This window comes from Delphinapterus leucas, chromosome 1, assembly GCF_059928025.1.
Source record: "Delphinapterus leucas isolate spDelLeu-1000000601 "Yukka" chromosome 1, BTC_Dleu_Yukka2, whole genome shotgun sequence".
NCBI lineage: Eukaryota > Metazoa > Chordata > Mammalia > Artiodactyla > Monodontidae > Delphinapterus > Delphinapterus leucas.
This window is the reverse complement of record NC_143129.1, coordinates 10716365-10742712: the sequence shown is the minus strand read 5'-3', so window position 1 is coordinate 10742712 and position 26348 is coordinate 10716365. Positions and strand designations below refer to the sequence as shown.

Below are 26348 nucleotides of genomic sequence, written 5' to 3'. Positions count from 1 at the left end.
CCTTTCCCTGACCCCCATATGCAATCAATCATTCCTCAAATTCTGTTTGTTCAACTTCATAACCGTCCTTCTCCAGGGGTTCTCAATGGGAGGGCAGAAAGAATTAGACGGAAGATAAGACGGTATAAGATAATCACTTGGGAGGGTTTTTCACAACACACTCGATCGCCTACAGTAAGGGTCTTGAGTGATTAACTTGGTTTGACTGGCACCTATAACTAAGGAATAAGATAAGGGCGCCTACTGTACACAAGCAGTAGTTACCCTCTCACTGCCAGAAGTGACACGGTGGACTTTTTCGGGGACTGATTCAGCACCCTCCTCAAGGACTCAGGAGTCCTCCATCCTTCTGCTCTGCTGTCCGGAGTTTGTGGCTTTGTCCTCAGGCACATCTACTCATGGTCACAAAACGAGCTGCCAGAGTTCAGCTGACCACATGAAGATACCGCTGTATCCAGCGAAAGCTTCCTGGGAGGCTCTTTCTATCAGCGGGGAAACCTTTCCCAGCAGGTCCACTGGCTGACTTTCCCGTGGCAGCTGATCAGCCAGAAGGTGGCGGCCACTCCTAGACTAACCACAGGCAGGGCAAAGGTTACCCATGCTTAGCTTAGCCTTAGACTACTTAGAGAAGTCAGAATTCAAACCCAAACATTTTCCACTGGCCACAACACCTGTAATTAATTACAAAGAAGCTTGAGTGAAGCATCATCTTTTCTTTCTTAAGACTCCTCACAGCAATTTTAATTAGATAAGAATTACAGTTCTACCAAAGTTCTCAGGAAAAATATACACGATATTACATAAGGACAGTTTTCAAATATGCATAAATTTATTCATTTGAATAACACTTTCAGAATCCTTTTGTAAAAAGGGGGCTTTACTTATCAATTTTAATCTAATTTTTCACAATGGCCACTGATTCCTAAAAAGATGGTTACTTAATTTTGAATATTATCTCCCAAAACAAATGAGAATTCATTAATACCATGTATTCACTCAATCTATTTGTGCTTTACATGGGGGGAAAATAAACTTTTTTTTTCTCAAAAGAAATATTCACTGAGCTACTTAGTGACAAGCAGGTTGCACAGCGCACAACGGGGATTCCCAAACTGCACCCGAGCTGCTCAAGGCACCACGGCACACCCACAGGGGTACTGCAAGATGCTCTAAGTTTCCAAGGAAACACAGCTACACTAACAGGGTTTTTAGATTGGGATGCATTTTATTAAAAGGTAGAACTACAATTATACCGTAAATTACACATACAGCCTCTTTAAACATCGTTTTACTTTCTAAAGTTTTTTAAGCTTGGAGACTCTATTTTAAACTTAGAGCCAAGGAATAACTATCAGAATAATTGAGACCACTGCAGGATTTTTCTCTTGGTTTTACTTTTATGTACTATTTCAATTAGAAGTAAATTTCTCTTCCATCCTTCTTCCTTAATTTAAGGAAAACACCAAGTCTGTGAATTCTGACACTAACAGTGTTTAGATTGTTAACTCTGATCAAGTTATTTTTCACTATCAAAAATTAAGAATGGGGCTTGCCTGGTGGCACAGTGGTTGTGAGTCCGCCTGCCAATGCAGGGGACACGGGTTCGTGCCCCAGTCCAGGAAGATCCCACATGCTGCGAAGCGGCTGGGCCCGTGAGCCATGGCCGCTGAGCCTTCGCGTCCGGAGCCTGTGCTCCACAACGGGAGAGGCCACAACAGTGAGAGGCCCACATACCACAGAAAAAAAAATTATGAATGAATTTTTATTGTTGAAAGATTTAAATAACTGCCACGAGGCAAATACATTCGACTGTAAAAAGAACTGTATTGCAGAAATACGCATTTTGAGGATTTTGGTTCTATGTGTATAAGTCAGGTGATGAGAGCTCTGTACTCAATATTAGCTTAATCTAATGCCAATGAAAAAGCCTAGATTCAAAGCAGTACAGCATGACGTTACCAAAAATACGTATACTGTACTTAACGATTAGATAGGTGGTTTGCTTGGCAAATAAAAGGAATAATACATTTCCCTCATTAATTTAAGATAAAGAGAAGAATTCAAAAGGCACGAAAGTATATGTATATAAGCAAATGGGCTTCCAAAGGTTTTTTGTCAAAAATTCTATTCCAACCACCTTCAAATTTTTATGCCTACGTTAACACTAACTTTTAAACAGTGATTTGAATAACAATTATCCAACTCTAAGAAAAAGCCACCTAGGAAGACTCCCTTTCTTTTTCCCTAATAACCATGTAACCTCCCATTCCTTTCAGACTAATATACTTATTCTTTGCCTCACTCACCCCTATTTTAACTAGTAACATTTTCTAGATCAAAGGAAACACCTATATAATAAAATAGAGCATTGCCTATAATATTTATTTGCATTATAGACACTAAGCTACTTAAAAATGAATATCAAACTGCCATTAAATCAAGATAAGTAGAATTAAGATAAGTAGAAAAAAGCCTCAATTTTTAGAGAGAAACAAGTTTGACGCCAGTCAACTGATCCACTACCATGACCCCAACCCACAGCTAGATGCTGTGGAGAGTAAAGGAAACGTGATTACTAATTTTCAGAGCTACGATGAGATCCCAGAAATAGGCACAGGCACCAGTGTGCAGGCACACACCCACGAGGCAGCAAAGCCCAGTGGTCAGTGCACGGTGCTCTGGAGCCAGGAGGTGACACTCAGACCTGGCTGTGCCAGCCCCCGGCTAAGCACCCCGGTCACCACCTCTAGAAAATGTGCCAAAATTATCATCTATCTCATAGGATTAAGTGAGGATTTACTTGGGATTTATATGAGGATTAAGTTAAAAATCCATGTAAAATGATTAGACAGTGTCAGGTACATAACCCCACTGACAACTGTTAACTCTTTTATTAATTAGTTACTTATTTTAAAAACTCAAGTGTCATATGAATTCAAATGAAGAAGATACTTATTCAACACATATTTACTAAATAACTACAACATTTAAGGTCCTGTGTCCAATGACCTATGCCAAAACATTAACATACTGAGATACAAAATACAAAGTATTATACTGAATAATTTATCTGCCTCCTTGGAAGATGGTTAACACATTTAATTAATATAGGTGCCTATGGATATAGATATAGATTTGAATATATTCAACTATTTCTGTTTAATCAAACACAATAGAGGCAAACTCGGTTAATGCTGCAAAATCATACACTGTGCATATCTGATGTTTTCAGTATGTACAGGAGCTTACTTTGGGCTACCACCCTGGCTACTTCTTTGAATTAAAAATATCTTCAAAGAGTCATGCCAACAGACATTTTTCATTTAAGGGAGGGTTTACTAATAAAATTCTTTTTTCATGTACTTATTTATCAATGCACTTAATAAGGATTAATTACCAACTCTGCACAAGGCACTGGCCAGCGCAAGGAACGGAGGGACTTCCTGCCCCCTTCACCTCAAAGGGGGCTTCCCTGCAACTGTCCTGGCGAAGACACTGATAGAGATGCCCTTAGAAAACATATCCTCTTTGTAGCACTGCCCTTGATTACTGAATTATGTTTTCCATTTTCTTTAATTTTGAGTCATTCTTTGTTCTTTGTTAACCTTTACCTGGATTTTACATTTTCTCCAGTCTGGATTTTATATTTTCCCCAGTCCTGTGGACTGCCAGACCCTTGATTCATATTATTTCTCATATTCTTCAGACCTAGACCATGTGCAATCTTTCTGTCACTGTATTCATGTAAATATTCTCCATTCATTGGGTAAATCACACATTAAAGAATGTATTTTGCTGTTATGGATGACAAACGAGGTATGATATGTCCCAGAGAAGTAAACTACAATTACCCTTTTTTTTTTTTTCTTTTGATCCTGCCTTGAACCCAGTTCAGAACTATGCCTGCACTGCTTGATTTTCCCTAGATAGTGAATCCTGTGATAAACCAGATGGGAATTTTGTTTGTCTGATGCTTTAAGAAACAACAGAAACTTTAGTTTTAGAGCATAAATCAGGGCCCCTACACTTTAGATGACTATTGTATTCTGGGAGCAACAGTACACATACTAATTATTTCTCTATACCTTGAAGGTCCCTGGAGTCTATAAGGTCACCTAGTAGAAATGAGAATCACAGTGTCTTTTTAAAGTTTGGAAAAATCATAACTGACTATTTACCCATTTGGAGGCTTTGTCTGGAAGAACTAAATTATAATTACACAATTATAAAATACAGACTGTTCTATGAAGATTATTTACTTAGGTATAAAGTCTAATCAGTACTAACTCATATTTACAAACTCAACATGAACTTATTTATATGAATAATATGCTTATGTAAATTTATGTATATTCATTTAGCAAATATTTAATGTGCGAATAGCAATCAAAGACAATCACAATGTAATGTAATAAAAGCGTGGGTTGTAAAAGTGAAAAACACCAGGGAGTCTAGAAATCAGACATGTACACCAAATTCAGCAGGGGTGCTTCTGGAGGAGTGTGGTGGAAGTCCCAAGGGAAGAAATCTCATCTATTGCTAAACAGAGAAATACAGAGAGAACAAGAAGTTGGCCCGACTATTGTACAACAGGAGGGAGGTAGAGGGGAGTTAAGGGTGGTTTTCCCATCACAGGAAAGAATATTGCAGAAAGGTCCAGAAAGGTCTGGAGACGAGAAAGAACACGTACAAAGTCTAGGGGGATGATAAGAGAATGTGGCTTGAGAAATAAGCAGGCGACTGATTCTATCAAAAGGGCTTTAGGCCAATTAAGAAGTTCTGACTTGATGCAAAGAGTAGGGAAACCACCCCTCCTGGTTTGCCCAGAACCCTTTACATGCATCTTCTCAGCGCAGTTATCAGCAGCAACCCCTTTTACTTTCAAAAGTGTCCAAGTTACAATTTATCATAACAGAAATCAGAACAGTGGTACCCTGGGGCTGTGGGAGTGGGTTAGCAGGCACAGGAAGTAACCAGGAAGCAGCAAGAGGGAACTTTCTGGAGTGACAGAGATAGTCTGTATCTTTAAAGGAATGTGGGTTACACAGGCATAGGCATCTGTCAAAACTCATTTCACTGTACACTTGAGATCTGCATTGCACCATATACAAATTATCAGTGAAAAAGTAATAAGTAAGTATCTCAGTTTGGACAATAAATCATGGTCACCCAACCTAAGAGAAACAGGGAAGCTTTGAAAGGTTTAAAGCAAGGGAGGGACATGACTGGACTTGAATTTTAGAAAGATCACTCTGACTACAGTTTGTAGAATGGGTTTTAAAAGGACAAGACTGAAGGCTGGAAAATCAGATAGAAGGCTTTTGCAATCGTCGAGGTGAGGAGTGGTGACCTGAGGTGAGACAGTGCAGCAGGAATGCAGAGAAGGTACAAAACTGACATATAAACAAGAGTAAAAATGGAGACGCCCAGGAGGTAGCTGGATAAAACGTCTGGTGCTCCAGAGAGAGAATCTGGCCTAGACAGTGACAAAGAAAGGGAACGGCACCGATTAAAAGATACGGAAGTGATAAGAGATAGGACTCTTTTATTGTCTGCTGTTATGGACAGTTACTATTATTCTTCATATTTTTATAGTCGCCTCAACAAGCAACTTTATTATAATGTTCCCAAATTATGAAATCACTGTATTTTCTCATAATCCTGTCTTTATTTTTCTAGTGATTTGTATCAAGATATACGTTATAGAGTACTCAACCACTTCTGGTATTATAATCACAGTATGTCATCAGTCAGTAACCAGAGATCAATGAAGTTAGTAGTGACCCAGAAAGTCCTAGTTGTTATAACTGACATAATCAATCAGAACAAACGAATCTCCAAAATCTTTGACGGCTTATTCAACTCTGGAGTTCTCCTAATGCCTAACCAGTGCCTGGAACATCACTCATGCTCTCAAAAACAAACAAACAAACAAAAAAACTGTTGACTTCATACGAAATGACACTGTTTTAGCACCAGCAGAATCAACCCACCTCAGTAGACAGTTCAAGGAAATGTGATTTAAGAGTCTGCATGCTTTCTTTCTGATTATCTTCCCAAATAAAGATATGATAAAATAATTGCTTACTCTGTGCCAGGTTCTGACCTAAGCACTTACACGTTTATCTCATTTAACCCTTACAACAACCCATGTTTTATTCCCTTTTCTATGTGGAGGGAAAAAAAGAGGTGAAAGAGACTAAGTAACTTGCCCAAAGTCACACAGCTAACAAATGTTAGAGTTGGGATTTGAACTCGCAGGCTGAAGCTTCTAACCATTATTCCCCATGCCATGCCTTTTTTTCACTTTGTTTTCATGTAGGGTCCAATATATAATCAGCAGATGCCTGAATCTGAGGCCTGCTTGGTCTCTATATGGTAGATATTGTCCATACATATCAAGAATTAAGGGTATACAATTAATACCTCCGAACCAAAGTTCAGCTTGGCGTATGGAAAAATAAAGGGGGCCGAGATGTGAGGAAATCGCGGGAGAAGAGATGGGATAATATGTCATCACAAATGTGAGTCTTACCTGCTCTGGGTTGTTCTATGCCCTTGAAATTAAGTCCTGAGGCAAAAAAGCAACGCTACTTATGTCTACGCTTATTTATTACCACTGAAAATATTAGATTTACAGTATAAGCATACATCTGCTTTCTTTCAAGTAAGACTTATAAGGACTTAAGTAGATTCTTTCTCACAGAGGAACAAAAGACCAAGGAATTAAATTTGAAGCCTATTATTATTATATATATATATTTTTTGCAGTACACAGGCCTCTCACTGTTGCGGCCTCTCCTGTTGCGGAGCACAGGCTCCGGACGCGCAGGCTCAGCGGCCATGGCTCATGGGCCCAGCCGCTCCATGGCATGTGGGATCCTCCCGGACCGGGGCACGAACCCGTGTCCCCTGCATCGGCAGGAGGACTCTCAACCACTGCGCCACCAGGGAAGCCCTGAAGCCTATTATTTAAAAACTGAAACAAAATCATCTGTCACTTATCAGAACAAGGATCATACCAGAACAAGTAGATAATGCTCAAGTAACACAGGCAGGATGAGGTTAAACAAGGTTAATAGCAACAGAGGGGCTGAGGGTGGAGAGAGCATGCACTGATAATTATCTTAGGCTCAAGAGTAGGAACCTGCAGATCAGGCCAAAGCTGCCTCTACGTGGCGGCAGGTGAGGACACGGAAAACTGCAGCTCAGATGGTAAACACCCCGGGTCACTGATGCCGTTAGCCATTCTATTCATGAAGTCTGCGAGACATTTTTACCCCTTCAATTTAAAGCAGGAACTAAGTACTTAGTAATTAATATAAAACCTTATTCAAATATAGCTAGCAAGCAGGACTAAAAATCAAGAATCTAGGAAACTCTGTTTCTTTTTTTGTATTTTTAAGTCATCTTAATTTATACAAGATTTTTCCTTATAAAAAACGTACATGCCCATAATTTTTAATATGTCAAATTACAATTAAATTTGAAGTTACAAGTGGTCTTTTTGTTTTTTGCATGATTTGCTTCTTGAGATTCTAAATAGAAATATTGTGAGCTATTATTTTGCAAACTTATTCTACTCCACCCATTATAGAACATCTACCTCTTGGAATAAAAATTTAGTTCACACTCCCTGCTGATGTAATCTTTGGCCTCTTGCTGAGGTTTTTAAGAAAAGGTGCCAATCTTGGTCTTAGTTCTTGTAATGCAGAACTCTTTCTATGAGAAATTCAACTGTGAACACTGGTTCTTTTCACACAGAGAAAGCCACCAAACAAGCCTCACCAAATAGCAATGAGTTTTGATCATTCCTAGTCTAGTCCACTTCGGCATAAATGACCTTAAAGAGAACACACAATGTGCTGAGTCTCTTGTCTTTACAATAAAGAGTCTCTTTATTTTACTCAATAAACCAGAAACTACACACACACACACACAAACACACACACACACACACACACACACACACAGAGAGCGAGTTATTTGATAAATTTTCTCAGTTAAGGATTGGTAGTTCTCTTGAATAAATGATCTAATACCTTCTATTTATTCTTTACAATATATTACTGTATTGGAATATATGGAATATAAGGAGTATATATAAAAACCAGGAGTGACTTACTTGTAAAAGCAGACTAAGTTAAATTCTATAAAGTAGAGGCAACCTTTGGTCAGCTAAAAAGTAGACTAAAATAGTTCTTCCTCTCACTGAAGATTTTCCTGCAAGAACGATGTAAGTCTATCACTGCTTGCTGGTGAGTCTTCTCAGCTTAGAGTCATCAGTGATCGCTAGTTTTTAGGTTTAATAGCCGTTTTTCCAGTCTTTATCATGTTTGACTTCTGCAATGTGTAACACTTTATTCATTTAACACATGTTTATTCCACGCCTACCAGGGATGAGACATGTGGGATCAAAGGCTGACCCCTTGACCGAGGAAGCCAAGGCTTCTGCTCCCGAGCACCCTCCCCAGACGTCTGTGCCCACTTCATCCAGCTCTCCTCCTTGCCCCCCAGGCTATTTCATGGTGCCTTCTCCATTGGTGTTCCCAGGGTTCCATCTGCAGCCCTCACCTCTCCATGGGGAATCTAGTCTCACTGCTACACAGCATGAGTAAAGCCTGGATTCTCCAGCCAGAAGGTGAGGGTCAGAACCCAGTTCAGCTACTCAACAGCTGTGTGAAGCCACATCATACTCCTCTCCTGAACCCCAGCCAGCGGCGTCCAGCCAGAGGCGTCCTACTACTTAGGAGACATCCCTACCAGCTTACCTGGCACGTCCAAAACTGGAAACATCCTCCCTCAAAACCTCCTCCCAAACGCCTTATTTCTATGCTTTTAAGCTAACTCTTTGCCAATCTAACTTTTCCCAAACTTCAGAATCAGGCAACAGTCTTTCTTTCACTGTATACAAACACATCACAAACTAGTTAAAACCACATGGACCCTGTGTCTGCATTCGCAAAAATGACCACTAGACTGCATTGTTGTCGCTTCTGATCAAAGAGGCTAAGGATAAAGATGTATGTTATCTCTTAGTACTAGCTTACCAAGACAAGCCGCAATGTTATCACTTGTCTAGAAAAGCACATATGAATAAACGTGTAACTATATATTTGAATAGCTAAGTTATAAAAGTAACAAAAAAATTCATATTTTAAATATAATATTCACCATCACATTTAGTTAAAATACTTAATATATAACAACCATGAAGTTAATTTTTGAAATTAGGTCTATTTAAAGGCCAAACATTAATCAAACATTGTACACTACTTGAAATATTTCTATGAAATATCATACCTAACATTATGTCTTTAAGATTTAAAAAGTCTAACATATGCAAAGTCTATTAAAATGCACATAATTTATCTCACTCAAAATGAAAATATATCTAATAAATAATACTATTCATCTGGCAGCTCCCTTAACATACGAATGCATTCCGTTTCTCCAAAACACAGCAGCTGGGAATGAAAGGAAAGATTTCAAATGATCATTTTCACATCATATTCCATCATCTTTTCTTCAGTTTTTCCTAGCTTTCCTTTGAGTCCCATTCTTTTACAAGGGGTCTCTTTTTAGATCAATCCATATTTCCATAATCCACACTGCTGTTTCCTCCTCTTCTCCCCAGGGTGGACTAACCCCCATATCCAGAACTATGGCTTACAACTGTCATTAAGCCTTATAACAATAACAAGATAACAAAAGAACGGGTGGGGATGAGGCTAGCTGGTACCATATGTTGAACAAGTTCAACATTTTCAGCTAACAGAGGATATTTTTTAAATTTCAAAATTTTAATTGTGAATTGCTTTCATATCTACTTATTCTCCCTAACTGTATTTCAGGCTTAAATTTTAAACACTAGTAAACAACCTGGCAATATTACTTTAATAGGGCTTATCTATTAATAATGTACTGAGAGGGGAGAGAAAATGGAAATAGCAAAATGAAAAGGTACGGTCGCAATTTATGGTTAGCTACTGATTCTTATAACCCACAAGTTTCACTCAACTTATACCTATTCCTAAAAAAGAAATTTGCCTGAAAGGCATTTTTTAAAGCACTATACAGTTATAATGATTAAGATTATTTCAAAGTAACATACTCCATGTAAATTAATATTGACTTTATGTCAATTTGAAAGATTTTAATTTCTCCACCAAGTAATATCTGAAAACATGCTACTTTTGCTTCCATCCTTTGTTTCATAGTTAATTAATTTTAACTTCTTTTTAAGCTAAAAATAAAGAAAAATGTGAAATGTAATATTTTGAACTGGTAGAGAGACTTTCATGCCACTATATTAAATTTAACTTTTTTTCTCCTGATTTCAGGAGAATGGCTTCTGATTCATCAGCCTATGCTACATCATCTTGAAAAAAATTATTTCCTAATGCTTTGTCTCAAAGATTCAGAACCCGTTATAGAACTAAATTCCAAAGTGACTTTTATCAAATGTTTAATGCTCAATACAAAGTAAGTTCCTGTGAAACCACATTTATCTTTATCAATCTGCATCATCTATTATTACTTAATTTCTATAGGTTGTTGAGTAATGCCAGACCTTCCAGGATTGGTCTAAATTATTTGCATAGTTAGAATATAATAATTTCACTGCTATAAAAATAAGTATAAAACCCCTCACCTCTAAGAGCTCATTGAAGTAAAACCTGTTCACCCTTCAGCAGAAAAATAAGGTCATTTTTTTCAGGAGATTTCAAATTTTATTATCTAAAATGTATGCAAAAATATTCTTTTCAATAGGAGTTTGCTAGATTACACAGTTCTGTATTCCAATAAATACCTCAGCTCTAAAGCAAAATTTCTCACTATGTTTTTCCAAATTAGTTTCACTGTTTGCAATAAAACTTTTAAATTTTAACAGTAGAAAATATAAGACAAGCATGCAGGTAAAATAAGAACATGATCACATTTTGCCTTGAGCTTTCTAGCACTGCATTTACAAAGGAAACAAAACTTGCCTACATGAAGAAAGATAGAAAGATATAATTATGGTGATGATCTTGGACTTAATTTTAAGCACTTTCCCACATGCTTGCCACTTATGTTTTATTATGATTCTTCTTTTTTTGACACAGGAATGTGCAAAACAGATAACACTATGTGTATCTACAAAGCAAATTATAAGAAATAATTTATATTTTAGGGTTGTTAAGATAAATCACTGATAAAATGGAATACGAAACAAAGTATACAGTCTTGATATGATTATAATTCTCTTAAATTAGCCATCATCTCTCTTTATAAGATTTAATTTCATTAAAAATTAAGAAATCAAAAATACATGTTCATATATAATGGAAATATTCATAGTGGTAGTAAAATAAAAATTAACCATCACACATAAAAAACTGGTTCAAGACAATTTGTTCTTTCCATTTGGAAAAACAATAGTTGGTATAGAATGCAATTAAAATTTTTTTCTGTGCCCGATATAATCAACTGGTAGTATAAAATGACAGAATCAAATCCAAACAAGCAAAGAAAGAAATCCAGTTTTTAAAAGTATCTGTAATTGTTTAAATATTTATTTTGAAAGTATTCAGATTTAATAAATTATTCCCAAATAATTTAGATTTTATGCTTGATGCAAGAAGCATAATTATAAAATGTCCAGCTATCAATCTACCGCAATTTCAAATCATGAAAGACTCTATTTATTGCGATCAAATCCCTTTAAAATTATTAAAAGAAATACATTTTGGAAATGATGGATGTGTAAAACATTTTTTTAAATAAAGAACAGGCATTCTTCCTAAACCATGCAGACCAACTACCAGATATTGCTGAACATGAAAACTGTATACAGTGCTGACGAGTATATTTGTTTTGGAATCAGCTAACTAGCAAGTTACCTACAATTACAAAAGACCTACAAAGATACAGCTGAGGGGTAAGATTTAAAATGTTCTTTTATTACTGTATATTACATAGTTTCTTACTACTATTCGCTCAGAACTGTAATTCAAACTGTTGAATTCCACCAAGTTTTCTTAATTAGTTTCTACCAAGATTCGCTTAATTAATGGAATTTTTATTATTGTAATTTAAAATAATTATGTAATATGTGAACGTTGCTCAATGCATTACCAAGGGCGTTTTTTAGTTATCTAGCATGAGAGCCACACTAGTGTGTCAATATATATTGATTTTTAATTTTTTTTAACCTTCAACAGAAATGTGAGAAAGAGAGAAGGTACACACAGGCAGGTGCTCGTCATGAACGAACAGTGGTGGACCTACTAAACCTTCATGTTGCCTGACCCCTCCACTGAGCCGCATCTTTTCATTCACAGTGTGATGAATCCCTATTATATGTGTCATAACACCAGTCTGAAATCTTTCAAAATTTAATATTCCACACCCTCATATCTATTCTGCTTAGAAGGTTATCTTGCTCCTATTTTTCCAAGAAGGTTAAAATAATCTATAATGAGTTTACTCAACTTCCTTTCATCTATTCAACTAGTAATTCAAAATACATTTATTCAGACCTTATTATGTATGAGCCACTGTGCTAGATGTGGTGACTGAAAAATAAGAAATACATACAGAGTAGGGGAGATAGAGACATTTGAAAAAAGAAAGAATGAAAATAAAACTGTAAAATATAGAGGTAAATGCAAGAGGCTACACAGAAGTACAGACAGGTTGCCTGGGAGGTCAGGAAAACCTTCAAAGAAGGATTAATTTTCAAGCTAAGGTCTAAGAATAAGTAGAACTCGACCACAAAAAAAAAAAAAAAAAGGAGAAGAAGAAAAATGGGCAGTAAAAACAGAAATGCCACCAAAAAAAGAAACAGGATCTAGGAAAAGCCAGGGCAGGGCATGAAGGGAATCTGACCACACCCTCTCATTTGCTGAATGCCTACCCTGTAGTTTGATGGAGCCAAGCATATAACTGACAGAATTCAAACTCCAATTTATACTATCCAAAAAAAAAAGTATTTTATTTAATGCAAGAAATAAAATTCTAATGTCTTTAGCTATCATTCCACATCAATTCCAAATCACAAAATAATTTCATCATTCTGCGCTTCTAATACAATAGGGTGTCACAATCAGTTACCCTAACTATACATATGACAGTATCCTCCACTCTTACCCTAAAAGAGGACCAACTCCAAGAATACACTCAGTGGTCCAGGAACAAGGCTTAAAGATCCCCTTCCACGCACACCTGCCAAACACCAGCATCGCCACGTGGATATCAGAATGCAAGTAAAACATGCACCCAATGCCACAACTACATTCTCTTTCCAAATATCCTTCGAACGCCCGCTTAGATACCTGTAAACATGCACCCAATGCCACAACTACATTCTCTTCCCAAATATCCTTCGAACGCCCGCTTAGATACCTGTAAACATGCACCCAATGCCACAACTACATTCTCTTCCCAAATATCCTTTGAACGCCCACTTAGAGATCTGTAAACATGCACCCAATGCCACAACTACACTCTCTTCCCAAATATCCTTCGAGTGCCCGCTTAGAGACCTGTAAACATGCACCCAATGCCACAACTACGTTCTCTTCCCAAATATCGTTCCAACGCCCGCTTAGAGACCTGTAAACCACTTTCTCTACTGCTGGCCTCTGATAACTCTCAGTCCCAGAAGTAATGAATGAAGATTCACACCCTTCAAGTACACCAACTGCACTGCCCTTGTTCTGCATGTACCAACTGACAACAATTCTTGGGGAAGCAAGAGACAATAATGTAGTAGGACCAAGGCGGAATATCCAGGATAAACTTTCCTCTCACATCCCATTACCCCTTTCTCTCAAGTCACGCCAGCATAAGAATGACAATCAAGACGATTTAAGGAACAGAGGTACTTTCAACAACCCTGAAACTGAGTCCTCCCAGAATACTGTCTTTTATCAATAAGCCCCTGCCATCAGTCTTCCTTCTTTCTGCTTATCTTAAAGAGGGAGGCACACCTCACCACTGCCGTCCAAAGCTAAACCCTCCGCTTGCAGCTGTGAGGCAATCTTGTGGGAACCACCGTTACAACCTGTCCGTTAGTATTACAGAACAGACAGTATATTATGAATAATTTTGTCTCCCCTACTGGACTACGAGGTCCTTCTGAGCTGACAACTTCTTATATTTATCTTTATTTATCTAGTATTAGAAAAAAATAATGCACGGTGTGTGTTCAGGTAGTATTTGTCATCTTGCCATCTCTGTCACTTCTTGCTACAGAAATTAGTTCTAGCTTCTGTCTTCAATCTCCTTTTTAAAGTGGCTTCTTGCTATTCTATATAAACATGGTCTTCCCTCCCCAAGCCTTTTAATCCTAGAAACTACCAAAATACACTAAATACTGCCATCACCAGCACAATTAGTCTAAACTTACTACTTCCCTCTTAGCCTGTTTAAATGTGTGAGGTCTTCCTTCCCAGAACGTCTACACTGCATTGTGAGTAACTTTCATGGCACATATTACACCCGGCCTTCTGTTGGAATTATACGTAGAACCAAGTATTGTAAAAACAATAAGCAACTTGTGTCCCCCATTTACAGAGGAGAAAATTGAACCTCAGAGAGTAAAAATGATTTCCTTGAAGTCGTACATTCAAGCTAGAAGTAGAAACAGAATATTAGTTCACTTCTGATTCCCAAATCAATCTTCCTCCCCAATAATAAGACTCCTGGAAGGCAAGGACCACACGTCTTTCTGTTTACAGCCTTATGTTGCCAGACCAGTACCTTGCAAAAAAAAAAGAAAGTATTCTATGAGTATTTTTAAGGCAGCTTTAGGCACACGCTAATTGCCTAGGTTAAGTAAACTTGTTCAATATTTGGCAAAATTTTCACCTCTGATATCATAAAAGTAACAACCAAAAACGTAACTAAAAAGGCCTTGTAAAATATAGCATTGCTTTTAACAATGTATCTTTCAGCTTCCTACCTATCTATATTATCTGTTCACTATGTAAAGTATACCTAAAAATATGATCAAAATTGTTGGTGTCTGTGAGTCTCTATGTCTATAATTCAGAAAGGCCTTTGTTCTTACTGAGTTGGTGTGAAATGGTGCTCTATCTCCAGAGAGTATCAATAAACTAGATTATAAAGTCTCACAAATTAAACTCCTGCACATGGATGTTTATAGCAGCTTTATTCATAATTGCCAAAACTTGGATGCAATCAAGATGTGCTTCAGTAGGAACATGGATAAACTGTGGCACTTACGACAATGGAATATTTGTCAGCACTAAAAAGAAATAAGCTACGAAGCCATAAGAAGACATGGAGGAACTTTAAGGAAGCTTAAATGCATATTACTAAGTGAAAGAAGCCAATCTGAAAAGGCTACATACTGTATGGTTTCTCTGTATGATATTCTGGAAAAGGCAAAACTATGGAGACAGTAAAAAGATAAGTGGTTGCTAGGGCTGGGGACGGCAGGGAGGAATAACTAGGCGGAGCACAGAGCATTTTTAGGGTGGTGAAAATACCCATATGATATTATAGTGATGGATACATGTCATTATACATTTGTCTAAACCTACAGACTGTACAATGGCAAGAGTGAACCCTAAGGCAAACTACGGACTTTGGGTCATTATGTATCAGTGTAGGTTCATCCTTGGTCAAGAGCGCACCATCTGGTAAATGATGCTGATAATGCAGGAGGCTATGCAAACGTGAGGCAGGGTAAATGGGAAATCACTGTACCTTCCTCTCAATTTTGTTGTGAACCTTAAGCTGCTCTGAAAAACAAAGTCCTTTACAAAAATTTTAACTAAATTAAAGGAGCACTATTCTGATTGGCTTATAGAGAGAAATGAGCATAAACTGATTATTCCTAAAAGTCCTATAAAATAAGGAAACTGAACTTCTAATACTTCAGATAGGCTAGACTTCAAAAAAATTCTTGGTGAATTCAAATTCACATAATTAAGGAAAATCCTTAGCAAACACCTAGTTCTATCAATTTAGTTTAATAAATATAGCTGGGACTTCTCTGATGTATCAATATTAAGTACAATATAAGCATACATTCATTCTATTTGGGGTTGTTTTTCCTAAATGTATACAGGTTTGATGAACAAACGGCATACTGTTTAAGGTTACAAAAGGTGTAAATTTCTACTCAACCAAACTGTATCGTTATTCTGGTAAGCTTTATTTCAACAGTAACTATATTTTGTAATGTATCTGCTAAAACATAATTCTGAAAACCTTTAGGTAACCAAAATATTGAACTGATATTGAGTTAGTCAATGTATACTCATTGTATTATACATTATATGATACATTATATATAATGTATTATGAACCTAGATAATTTCTAAGATAGAATACTAAAAACACTGATTACTAAGCATATTTAAGTCTATATACTTTTTATTTTTGTGTGCTGTGAAAATCCTACACTTTTGGCTCATTTTAATAAACTTGTTCATTTTGGCCACTATACAGAGATCTAATCGGGAGGTGTGTGGTGTTAGAAAGTGGTATGATGGGTACCATGTCTGGGAGTCTTGTAAAATGCTTGTGCAGGACACAAGGTGCTCAGTTATCTGTCCCCCAAGTGTTTTCTGTTTTTTCTTTTTCTGTGAAACAGAAGTTAGTTATTTAGGTTAAAAGTTATGATTAATATGAGTGGTTAAGACTACACTAGGAACAACAGTATCAGATAAATACAACTGTGTGTTTTGTTTTGTTTTTTCAAAGAATAGTTTTATCCTAAAACAGCAATTCTTGGGCTTTTTTTGTTTTTTACCTCTATATTCTTGGGACTTGCTGAGGATGGTGAAGAGCTAGTGTTTATGTAATAACTATTGAAATGTAGTGTATTAGAAATTAAAACTGATAAATTTTTAAAAGATACATGAATTCATTTGAAGATAGCAATCATGGATGCACTACATGTTAACACAAATGACACAATTATGATGGTGATGATAATGAAATTAGTCTGACCTTGCAGATCTCTGAGATATGTCTCTAAGTGTCAGTTTGTTCTTGACTATGACAGAGCACAATGAATAAAACTTAAAATGTTTGGTAATACCTGACTGAAAAGAAGCTGTAAGAATTTTTAAAGTTCACTCACTTTTGATGGGCTTGCTTCCTTGGATTCCTGATTAACGCTTTCGCCTGCAACATGAAAAGTTATCCTCACCTCCGTGTACCTCTGAGATAGCCAGAACTCTGTGTCTTAACAGAATAATTCTCTGTCCTTGATACTGACTTTACTATGTCTTCTATTATTCGGGCAGAGTGGGGAGGTACAAAAGTTCCTCATTTATGAAAGAACTATTCAATTGTGTTACCGTCTATATTTACTTTTAAATATTTTATTGTCACTGTGATTTTTTTTTTTTGCGGTACGCAGGCCTCTCACTGTTGTGGCCTCTCCCATTGCGGAGCACAGGTTCTGGACGCGCAGGCTCAGCGGCCATGGCTCACGGGCCCAGCCGCTCCGCGGCATGTGGGATCCTCCTGGACCGGGGCACGAACCCGTGTCCCCTGCATTGGCAGGTGGACTCTCAACCACTGTACCACCAGGGAAGCCCTGTCACTTTGATTAAACAGATAATCAAGTGTTGCTTCTTAGGCACCTATGGACCCCATCTTAATCAAACAGCCAAATCTTCTAACAACTTTTTAAATTTTGCCTTCCCAAACTCAGATTCTGAATGCAGAAAAAAAATTTAAAACTTTCAGGATATGTTTTATAACTAAAACTATCTTGGAGATTTCCTAGAGATTCCCTGAAAATCACAGGAATGTATACTCTTGCCTTATAAAATGAGATGCTAGAAGTAATTTGGTTTGTTTGATATATTATTATCATGAGAGTTGTCTGATATAACTATTATTATTATTACACAAAAAGCTGGCAAATCAGAAGAGGTATACCCAGGTTATATTTGTACATGCCCTAGGTGAAATTTGTACATGTAAATTTTATGAATATGAATATTTCAGAAATCACATGCTTTATGGGACGTTTCCAGAGACATGCCAATGCCCCTGGTCTCCAGAATATGTTTTACTCTCCAGGAAAACAAGAGTCAAACTCTCACGAAACAGTTCTGCTGGATTTTCCTATACTATCAGACTACTGACAGTGCTTTGCCTGATAATATTAGGCAACAATAGTATAATATTGCCAGTTATAATTTCAGTTATTATTTAAAATTCCACTTGGTCGCAACATTAGTTCTTTATTTTAAATTCTTTATATCTTCTAAGCCAGTGGTTCCGAACTGGATATGCACCTTAGACTTACCCTTGAAGTTTTACAAAAATATATTCGTCTAGGCCCTACTCCAGATACAATGAATCTCTTCACTTGATATTCTGGGTATACTCTTGCTATATTATGCCTCAGGATTATTGTATGTTATATCTCAAGATATTTCCTCTATAAATTTTGTTCACCCATTTTCATAAATCAGGCATAACCTGAACTGGCTCCTTCGAAAACAGGCTTACTTGTTGGTCTTACACACGTTTTGTCTAAAACTTTTTTTGAATGGCTTTATTACCTTCATTTTTCATACAACGGAAACAAATTTCCTTTTCCATATTTTATTTTTATTATGAACCCTCAGTAGACATTTCACACTTGAAAATAATCATTAATAAATTAACCATATCCATTAAGTTTCTGTCATCTACAGACAGTTTACTTTTGTTTCTGATACCCTGAGGACTGCCATAAGCTAGAGGCCACAGTTTGTTTTCAACAAAGAAGGTCAGCCTCAGAGCTTTGTGGAAAGGGGTTGTATCAGGTACTTCAAACTCCTGACACTTCAAAGAACAGACGCTTGGGTACAGGTCTCTGAACTGACATCACTGAGACAACGTTCAGGCCATTCCACTGGACTGAGTCAGGATTTCCAAGACTCTTTTAGTCAAGAAGCAGAAAGTTTCATGAAACTGCTAAGCCAAGATCCAGCAGAACAATAATTTACTGCATTGTGTTGGATAAACTAATGGAAATTTTATTGTCTGAAATATTGATGCTGTTTTAATGCTCTATTTTCTGGACATATAAGGAAGCCCTTTCCTCTCTTCCTAAGCTGTCTGTAACCCACAATAATTCTGTAAACCCTGCTCCTGTAAACTGAAATATAATTTTTAAATTACATCTAGTTCTCACTGATTCCTTCCCTCCCAGAATTCAGACACTCTCACTAAGTCCCTTTACTTTTCATTGCAATATTATTATTTGCATAAGTTTAATAAAAATCTGTCATTCACCTTACCAGGATATAAGTGGAAAAACTGACTAACAACCAAGGCCTTACTTAAAGTGTCCTTTTTGAGAAACATGCTTGTTTAATCAGCCATGTCAAGGCACTTGGAAGGAATAAAGGTTAACTATACTTAGGGAGCCTACAAAGCCCTCCCAGGAAACCTGGCCTAATGCCTGCCTGACAGTGTTAAAGAAGGTCCCTTCCTCACGGCCCAGGAACCTTAGCAAATTTGTTAAGCTTGAGAGGGATTTACGAATATTACAGAGAGTACACATAAAATCTGGGAAAGATATTTTCTTGGACTTGGTTTCCTAGCTTTGGGATTATCTAGAAACAGATGCTTTTAAAAGTCTAATCTGAAATTCCTTATAAAAACTTCCAGAAAGAAGTTGATTTTGTAGATACAGTAATTGTTCTACACTGCATGGCCCTGGATATGTAAATTCATGGAGGCTTATAGGCTAAATTAACACTCCTGTCCTGCCTATGTAAATAATCAGGCCAAACCTAATGGGACTTGTTATCTAGAATAATCTTTGTTTGATATTATTATGCTTGCCGGATAAAGAGGAAGACTGCAGGGAAAAATTGTAAAACTTGAAATGGACCAAAGGTTACTGGCTGTCTTCAATGAAAAACAAGCCATCGTCTGACACCCTCTTTTCAGGGCCCTGCATTTTTCACTGTCTAAGCTATTCTATAATCCTGTAAGTTGTAGATAAATGACAGCATCGCAAATGATATTTGTCCACAGACACGTCCGATGGAGGGAAAGCTGATGCCCCCTCCTCCCTCACCCCCCCATGTAAAAAAGTCACTGAAAATATATTACAATATTCCTGATTTACCTATATAATCGTGATACTTTGAACTCTCCTTTGAATAGGTTATAGCATTTTACTGATGCCCTTGCCAGTTAACGAGTTAAAAAAATAAAACACTTCTACAAAATAAAATCTTCTATTTGTGTAGGAGTCACGATTTTATTTTCTTTTAAAAATTATTCTTTAATACTAGTCTCAGAGATCGTTGGTCTAATGGGGTAAATAGAAAGTAAAGAGATGACAGATCTCAGTGCCATAACATGGGAAACATAAAATGCTGAGGGAACTCCAATGAAGTACATCCAATCCAGACCCATGACAAACAAAGGGCTTCTCAGAAGATATGACCTCCGAGCTGAGACCAGAAAGACAAGCAAAGGGGAGAGCAAGGAGGAGACTACCATTTCAGGCTGAAGCACTCCCATGTTCAAAGGGAGAATGTAAATGGATGGTGAGTACATAAGGGAAACTGTTGTTCGCTATGAAATGCAGACCACTTTTGTATTAGACAACGGGAAAGGGAGACAGAAATATGAGGCTAAAGATATAAACAAAGGCCTTGAACAAGGGGCTTGATCATGGTAAGAAGGCTGGAGTTTATCTTGAAGGTGTCAGTGGGGAGAACTGAGTTCAATAAGCATTTAGTACAGCAGGCTCTGGGGTCACACTGGCTTGGAATAATGGCTCTGCTCCTTATTGCTGTGTGACTCCTGCTATATCAATTAAGTACTCTGCAGTTCTGTTTCTTCATCTGTAAAATGGGAATTACAGTAGCCCCTTAGGCTTATAAGGGTACTATAAGGATTAATTGGGCTACTACAGGGAAAGTAGTTAGAAAACTGCCTAGCACGCAGTAAGGAACCAGTGACAGTAGTGATGTCAGTAGCAGTATTTGCCCTTTAGTGAGATCATTTGTCTTACAGATCATTCTAGCTACACTGTGGAGAATACATTAAATAGGAACAAAAATAGAGGTGAAAAGGAGAGTTAGGAGGATGTGAATTAAGGAAAGGACCCTAGAAGTAAAGAGAAATGGACAGATTTACAAGACATAAAAGAGGCACGAGCAATAAGACTTGATGACAGATTGAGTACAGCAGCTGAGTGGGGGACACAGAAGTCAAAAATAAATATATAAAAGTCCATGGCTTGAGAAAGAAGCTTAAGTCGGAGCATCCCCTGAAATAAGATGCACAAGAACAACTCCTCCACGTCAGGTAACGCAGTAAACCCCCAAACACAAAAAATGCCTACGGAACACAAAAAGAGGAATGCTTCAATATATCACAGCCGGTAAAGCATCTAAGTTGTATTACAAAGGAAGCACATCAGAGAAATGCAAAACGGCATCTGAGACATAAGAAATGGCCCAGAATCATGAAAGGCCTGCAGTTTGTGTGAAAGCGGGAAAAATACTGCAAGAGTGAATAGTTAAAGGTAAACAAGAAATATGACCTGGGGTCAGTGCCTCATCATCTTATTTTTCCTATCTAGAAACCAAGCAGATGGACCTAATGATTTCTGTGTGTTGGCCATTACTAGCAGAGGATGGCTCCATGGTCCTATGACTTCTGCTGGGAGCCATCCTGAAGATGTCTCTCATGCTACCATCGGGGAGCAATATTTGTCACCACAAAGTGTCTCTCTGGCAGAAGATTTATTCAGGCTGATTATTGTTAAGAAACCAAGACTCGGGAAGTTTTTCTTATTCCTTCCCCGGTAACTGCCTAAAAGAATTTAGAGAGAGGGCCTGTTCCCAGAATAGAGCCATCACCAGAGATACCTGCAAAGAATATGGGCCAGGTGTGGTGGGGGAACTAGACTAGAGAGATCAGAGTCCACTCTGTGCCCCCTTGTCCCTGCCAGACCCAGCAAACACGTGTTTACCAAACATTTGCTTCTCCCTCTCCATGTGAATTGCTCTCCTCCCCTTTGAGGTCCCAAACCATGACCTCCAAAATCCTCTTTTGTCTTTAGCTGAAGATGGTATTTAAGGGGAGGGTTTCAGCCATTCTGGCCGCTTACTAGTCTTCCTGGGTCTCTCCCATGTGTACAAGTTATTAAATTTTTGTTTGATTCTTCTCCTGTTAATCTGTTTCATGTCAATGTAATTCTTAAGCCAGCCGGAAGGACTTAGAAGGGTAGAGGAAAATTTCTTCTTCCCTGACACTATAAAAGTATACATCTTTCTGGAGATCTATAAAGCAGTGAAATTCTCAAACTTGTTATCAAACTATAAAAACAATACTCTAAATAAAACAGTTTTATCTATTCCTCATCATAAGTTAATAAACGTTCGTGGCATTACAATGTAACAATAGAACTATCGGCTCCCATTTATGGAGTGCTTTCTATGTGCCAGGCACTCACTATGCTTCGTAGACGTCATTCCTACCCTAACTTTTGTCAGAGTAGCAACGTCAGCCCTATTTTGCAGGTGAGGAACTAAGAGAGAGAAAACCCCTGCCGAAAGCAACACTTCATGCAATCTGTAAATACAGAGCCGTGATTCAAACGCAAAGCTGCCCCCAGCATTTATAAGATTTTAGTTCTGACCACTCTCTAAAGGTATAGTTTGCTCCCAAAGCCTGACTCCTCTCGCTCAAGAAATACAGACTAGCCGTGGCCCTAAGAGGCCGATGGTTCATGAAAGCAGCACACCTATAGAAAAGTGAACCATGAAATAACAAGCAGAAAGTACCCGGGAAAAGTCAAGTACTGTGAAAAACAGCGTCAAGCTATTAAGTGTAAATGTGAGCAACAGGAATATAAGAACAATGGAGAGCTTAGCTTGACAGCAGCAAAAAGAAACAAAATTACTCATTTTATACAAAAGTGGTGAACTCACAAAGGTAATAGGAGATGTTGCAATTATCAGCAGCATGGATGGGAAGATTTGTTCTGCATTAATCTTCTCTGCCACAGCTCTCAATGTATTTGCAAAACATAAATCTGACATCAACTAAATCGGTCTGTAAATCCTCAAATTCATTCACACCTTTCTATTTCCGAAGGTTGCAAACCCTCCATTTTTCCTAAATCTCCAAAGTCCCCTCCCATCACTTGCATGGAAGATAATTCAAGATTTCTCAAAGTGCCAAAAAGAAACTCATTCTCTCTTCACTATTCTTCTCCACCCCATGCTCCCCAAAACACCTTTGCACGCAGTCTCTCTTTCCCCCTTTACACTTGTAAAAAATTAATAAACAAAAACCTGAATTAAATAGACTGGGGTGACCAGAAGGGGGAGCTCTCACACCCTGTGACCATGGTGGAACCCAACAGGAAGAAGAAATACTGTTCTTTCCTGCAAGGACTCAGCCAATGAAAAGCCACGGCCTCTTTGTTTACACAGCTCTTCTGACTTCCTGTCTCCTGGATAAAAGGTTCTCCTTCCCTCGTCACGCAGGAACTTGCACCTGGCTCGCCATGGTTGCAGACCCCGAGCTGCAATTCTCTGCTGATCCCGAATGGCAGTCTATTTGTTTCAGGTTAACACACTCATCCTCTACTTCATTCCTAATGTAACCAACTCTTTCAGATCCTTCCTGCTCCTCAGCGGCACTACTGCAAAGCCAACTCACTTCCTTGCCTCCAGTTTCTCCCACAACCAATCCATACTGAAATCTCTTCCAAATCAATATTCCTAACAGACTTATCTTGTTATATCACACTCTCCTTAAGTTCATTTGAAGGACCAACTCTTCAGCAAGGCCTTTCATTGTTGCCAAGACCCAGCCCAGTTTATGTTTATAGTTTCATCTCCTACTCTCCTAAACAAAATTCTCCACGGTACAAAAAACAACCACAAAAATTAATTACAACTCCTGAAATGTGATATGGGTTGTCCCATTGGTGGTTCTATTGCCAAAAGAAGGAAAACACATGCAAAGAAGTATATAATAAGCCAACGCCTATGATGGACCAAGAGCTGTATGTGGTACAACTAAAGGACTAAACAGATTGGTATCATTTCTTTGGATTAAACAACACACTGCTTTCAAATTATAAAGATACTGGGGGGAAAACTTCTAATAAACTTTTTCTAAAAGAACTAAAATAAGTGAGTAGGGTTTGGGTCAGCATTCCAAGCAGAAGGAATAATACAGCTTCCTTGCTAACAACACATGCTTCTGAGTTAGACCAACTTGCCCTCAAGTCTCAGCTAGCTCTGCCTCTTCTAAGCAGTGTGTTATCAGGCAAGTTTCTTACTTAAGTCTCAGTTTCAGGGCTGATACTATCTCCTAGCAGTACTGGGAGAATTTGAAGATAAAATCAGTTGTGCACATAAGCACCTAGCATAGTGCCTAGTACATGTTAAGAGCTAAATAAGGAGAGATTAAGAATTATTCTTACTGAAGCAGTCTCAGATCCAGTGAAAAGGCTGTTTAGGAAGAAGTAGACAATTAGTATAGGAAAGCAGTAAAAGATAAGAAGGATGAGAAATACACACAGAGTACTTGTGTCATCTGTAGTATGCAGAATATTCACCAAAAAGCATATAGAAAAACCATTCTTCAAGGCCCTTGGCTGGATTCCTATATGAAGTTTTGTTTCTTTAAATATAAACTGAAGTAGTAAGACAAAATGGTATCTAAAGCTCCTTTCAGCTCTAACCTTCAAAAAGTCTGTAAGAACTGCTATGCCCTGGAATCCTGGGGGTTACAAATGCTCATCACCATTACATGGTCAAATGCTTTTATGTTTTACTTAGTATGTGAGGGCTTATTAATGTTCCACTGACCTCAGAAATCTGGGAGACAAAGCAACAGCTAAAACATTCCTAGAACCAGTTTATCTGTCACAAAGAGGAACAGCAATAGCTGGTCTCACTGAAAAATTTACTGTAGCTGAACTCGACAAGTACACTATCACCCTTACGTGAACCCAAAGTTAGGAGCCTTCAGATACCCTAGGAATTCTCAGGGGCAGTTTAAGAGGTAGAAGTTAGAAAAGAAAAGAAAAATGAATCTGGACAGGAGGTTAGACCAGAGAGAACTAGAAAGACCAAGAGAGGAATAGTATTGATATTTCAAAACAGTAACATTAGTCAACAAGTGTCTAACCTAACTTCCCATTACTGGGAAACAAACCCAATTAAGCCTCATATGTACAAATCATGTCTTCACTGTGGGGACTTATTTTATATACTTAAGATACTTATAAATCTATTCTTTCTCCAAGGGGCTAAAAACAAATTAAGAGTACATGCTCTCTTTTTATGTGAAAGAACAGTCAAGGACTGCACTAGATCTAATTAGTATTTAACATGCTCATTTAACTCACTTTTTCAATGACATTTCCTAATCTTCTATACTGATTTTCACATGTAGAAAATTATTCTTCCACATCAAAATCACATGTATCTGTATATCTCTGAATGAACTGCTTTAAAATAAATACTTTTATCAGCTTTTATTTTGGTAAATTATGAGAATCATACCTGTGAACTTAACTTATGGTTAAGCTTGTAGTGTTATAATTTTAAGTGACAAGATTGTTTTACCCCATTTCTTTGTAGACAAAAAAAGGAACCTGCTCATCAGATTTCCAGTAGTACTTGTTTATATAAAAATCTAAATTTGTACGGTTAACCATATAATTCACTTCAAAATGATAAATCCATAATAAAAATTATAAAGATTTTTAAAATTTACATACATTATGTCAAAATAATTCATAGTTTGGCTATACAAAATACTTAAGGAACTAGAGAATATTATAATTAAAATACAAATGCAGTAAATTCATTTCCAAGTCTCCCATTTTAAGAAAACAAAAGCCATAGATAAGAATTATTTTAAAATAAGAAAATAATGTCAATTCAACTTATATATGTTAATGATTCGAACATTACTGTAACAAGGGTAGAACTGACCTCTTAGTTATAGCAGTTACTACTTCTTACTGTCTTACTTACAGAAGGGTATCCCTCCAAGTACCACATCATCAAGTTTTCTGATGGGGAAATGTTTGTTTCCAAATATATATTCCACAGACACAATAAAAGAGTATAAAAACATCCTGAAACTGTAAACATTCACTTCCTAATAGCTTCACGAAAGGGCCTCTTCATCACGCATCTACCTGGTAACTTCAAAACATTTTCCATGTATTCTGCACACATGGCTTTTTATTCTCAGAGTTGATCGAGAGAAAATACTTAAATCAATTCATATGTAGTAGTCATAGTAGTAGTAGTAACAGTAGTAATAATCATTAATTCTCCAATTTTAAATGCTTTTGAAAAATTATGTGGTTCCAA

The 26348-nt window shown here is 37.4% G+C and overlaps 1 protein-coding gene across 8 annotated transcripts in view; it reads right to left on the bottom strand.

The window, feature by feature from the left end:
* DENND1B (DENN domain containing 1B) overlaps window positions 1-26348 on the bottom strand; it is a 259365-nt gene that overhangs the window by 159935 nt on the left and 73082 nt on the right. The window contains exon 1 of one of the 8 annotated variants that reach the window (XM_089906484.1): window positions 14613-26343. The exons of 5 other annotated variants lie outside the window; for them this stretch is intronic. In XM_089906484.1, coding sequence (XP_089762610.1) covers window positions 14613-14614 — 2 coding nt within the window. In that variant the 5' untranslated portion in view covers window positions 14615-26343. 2 more of the 8 variants (XM_089906482.1, XM_089906464.1) reach the window with 2 other exon arrangements.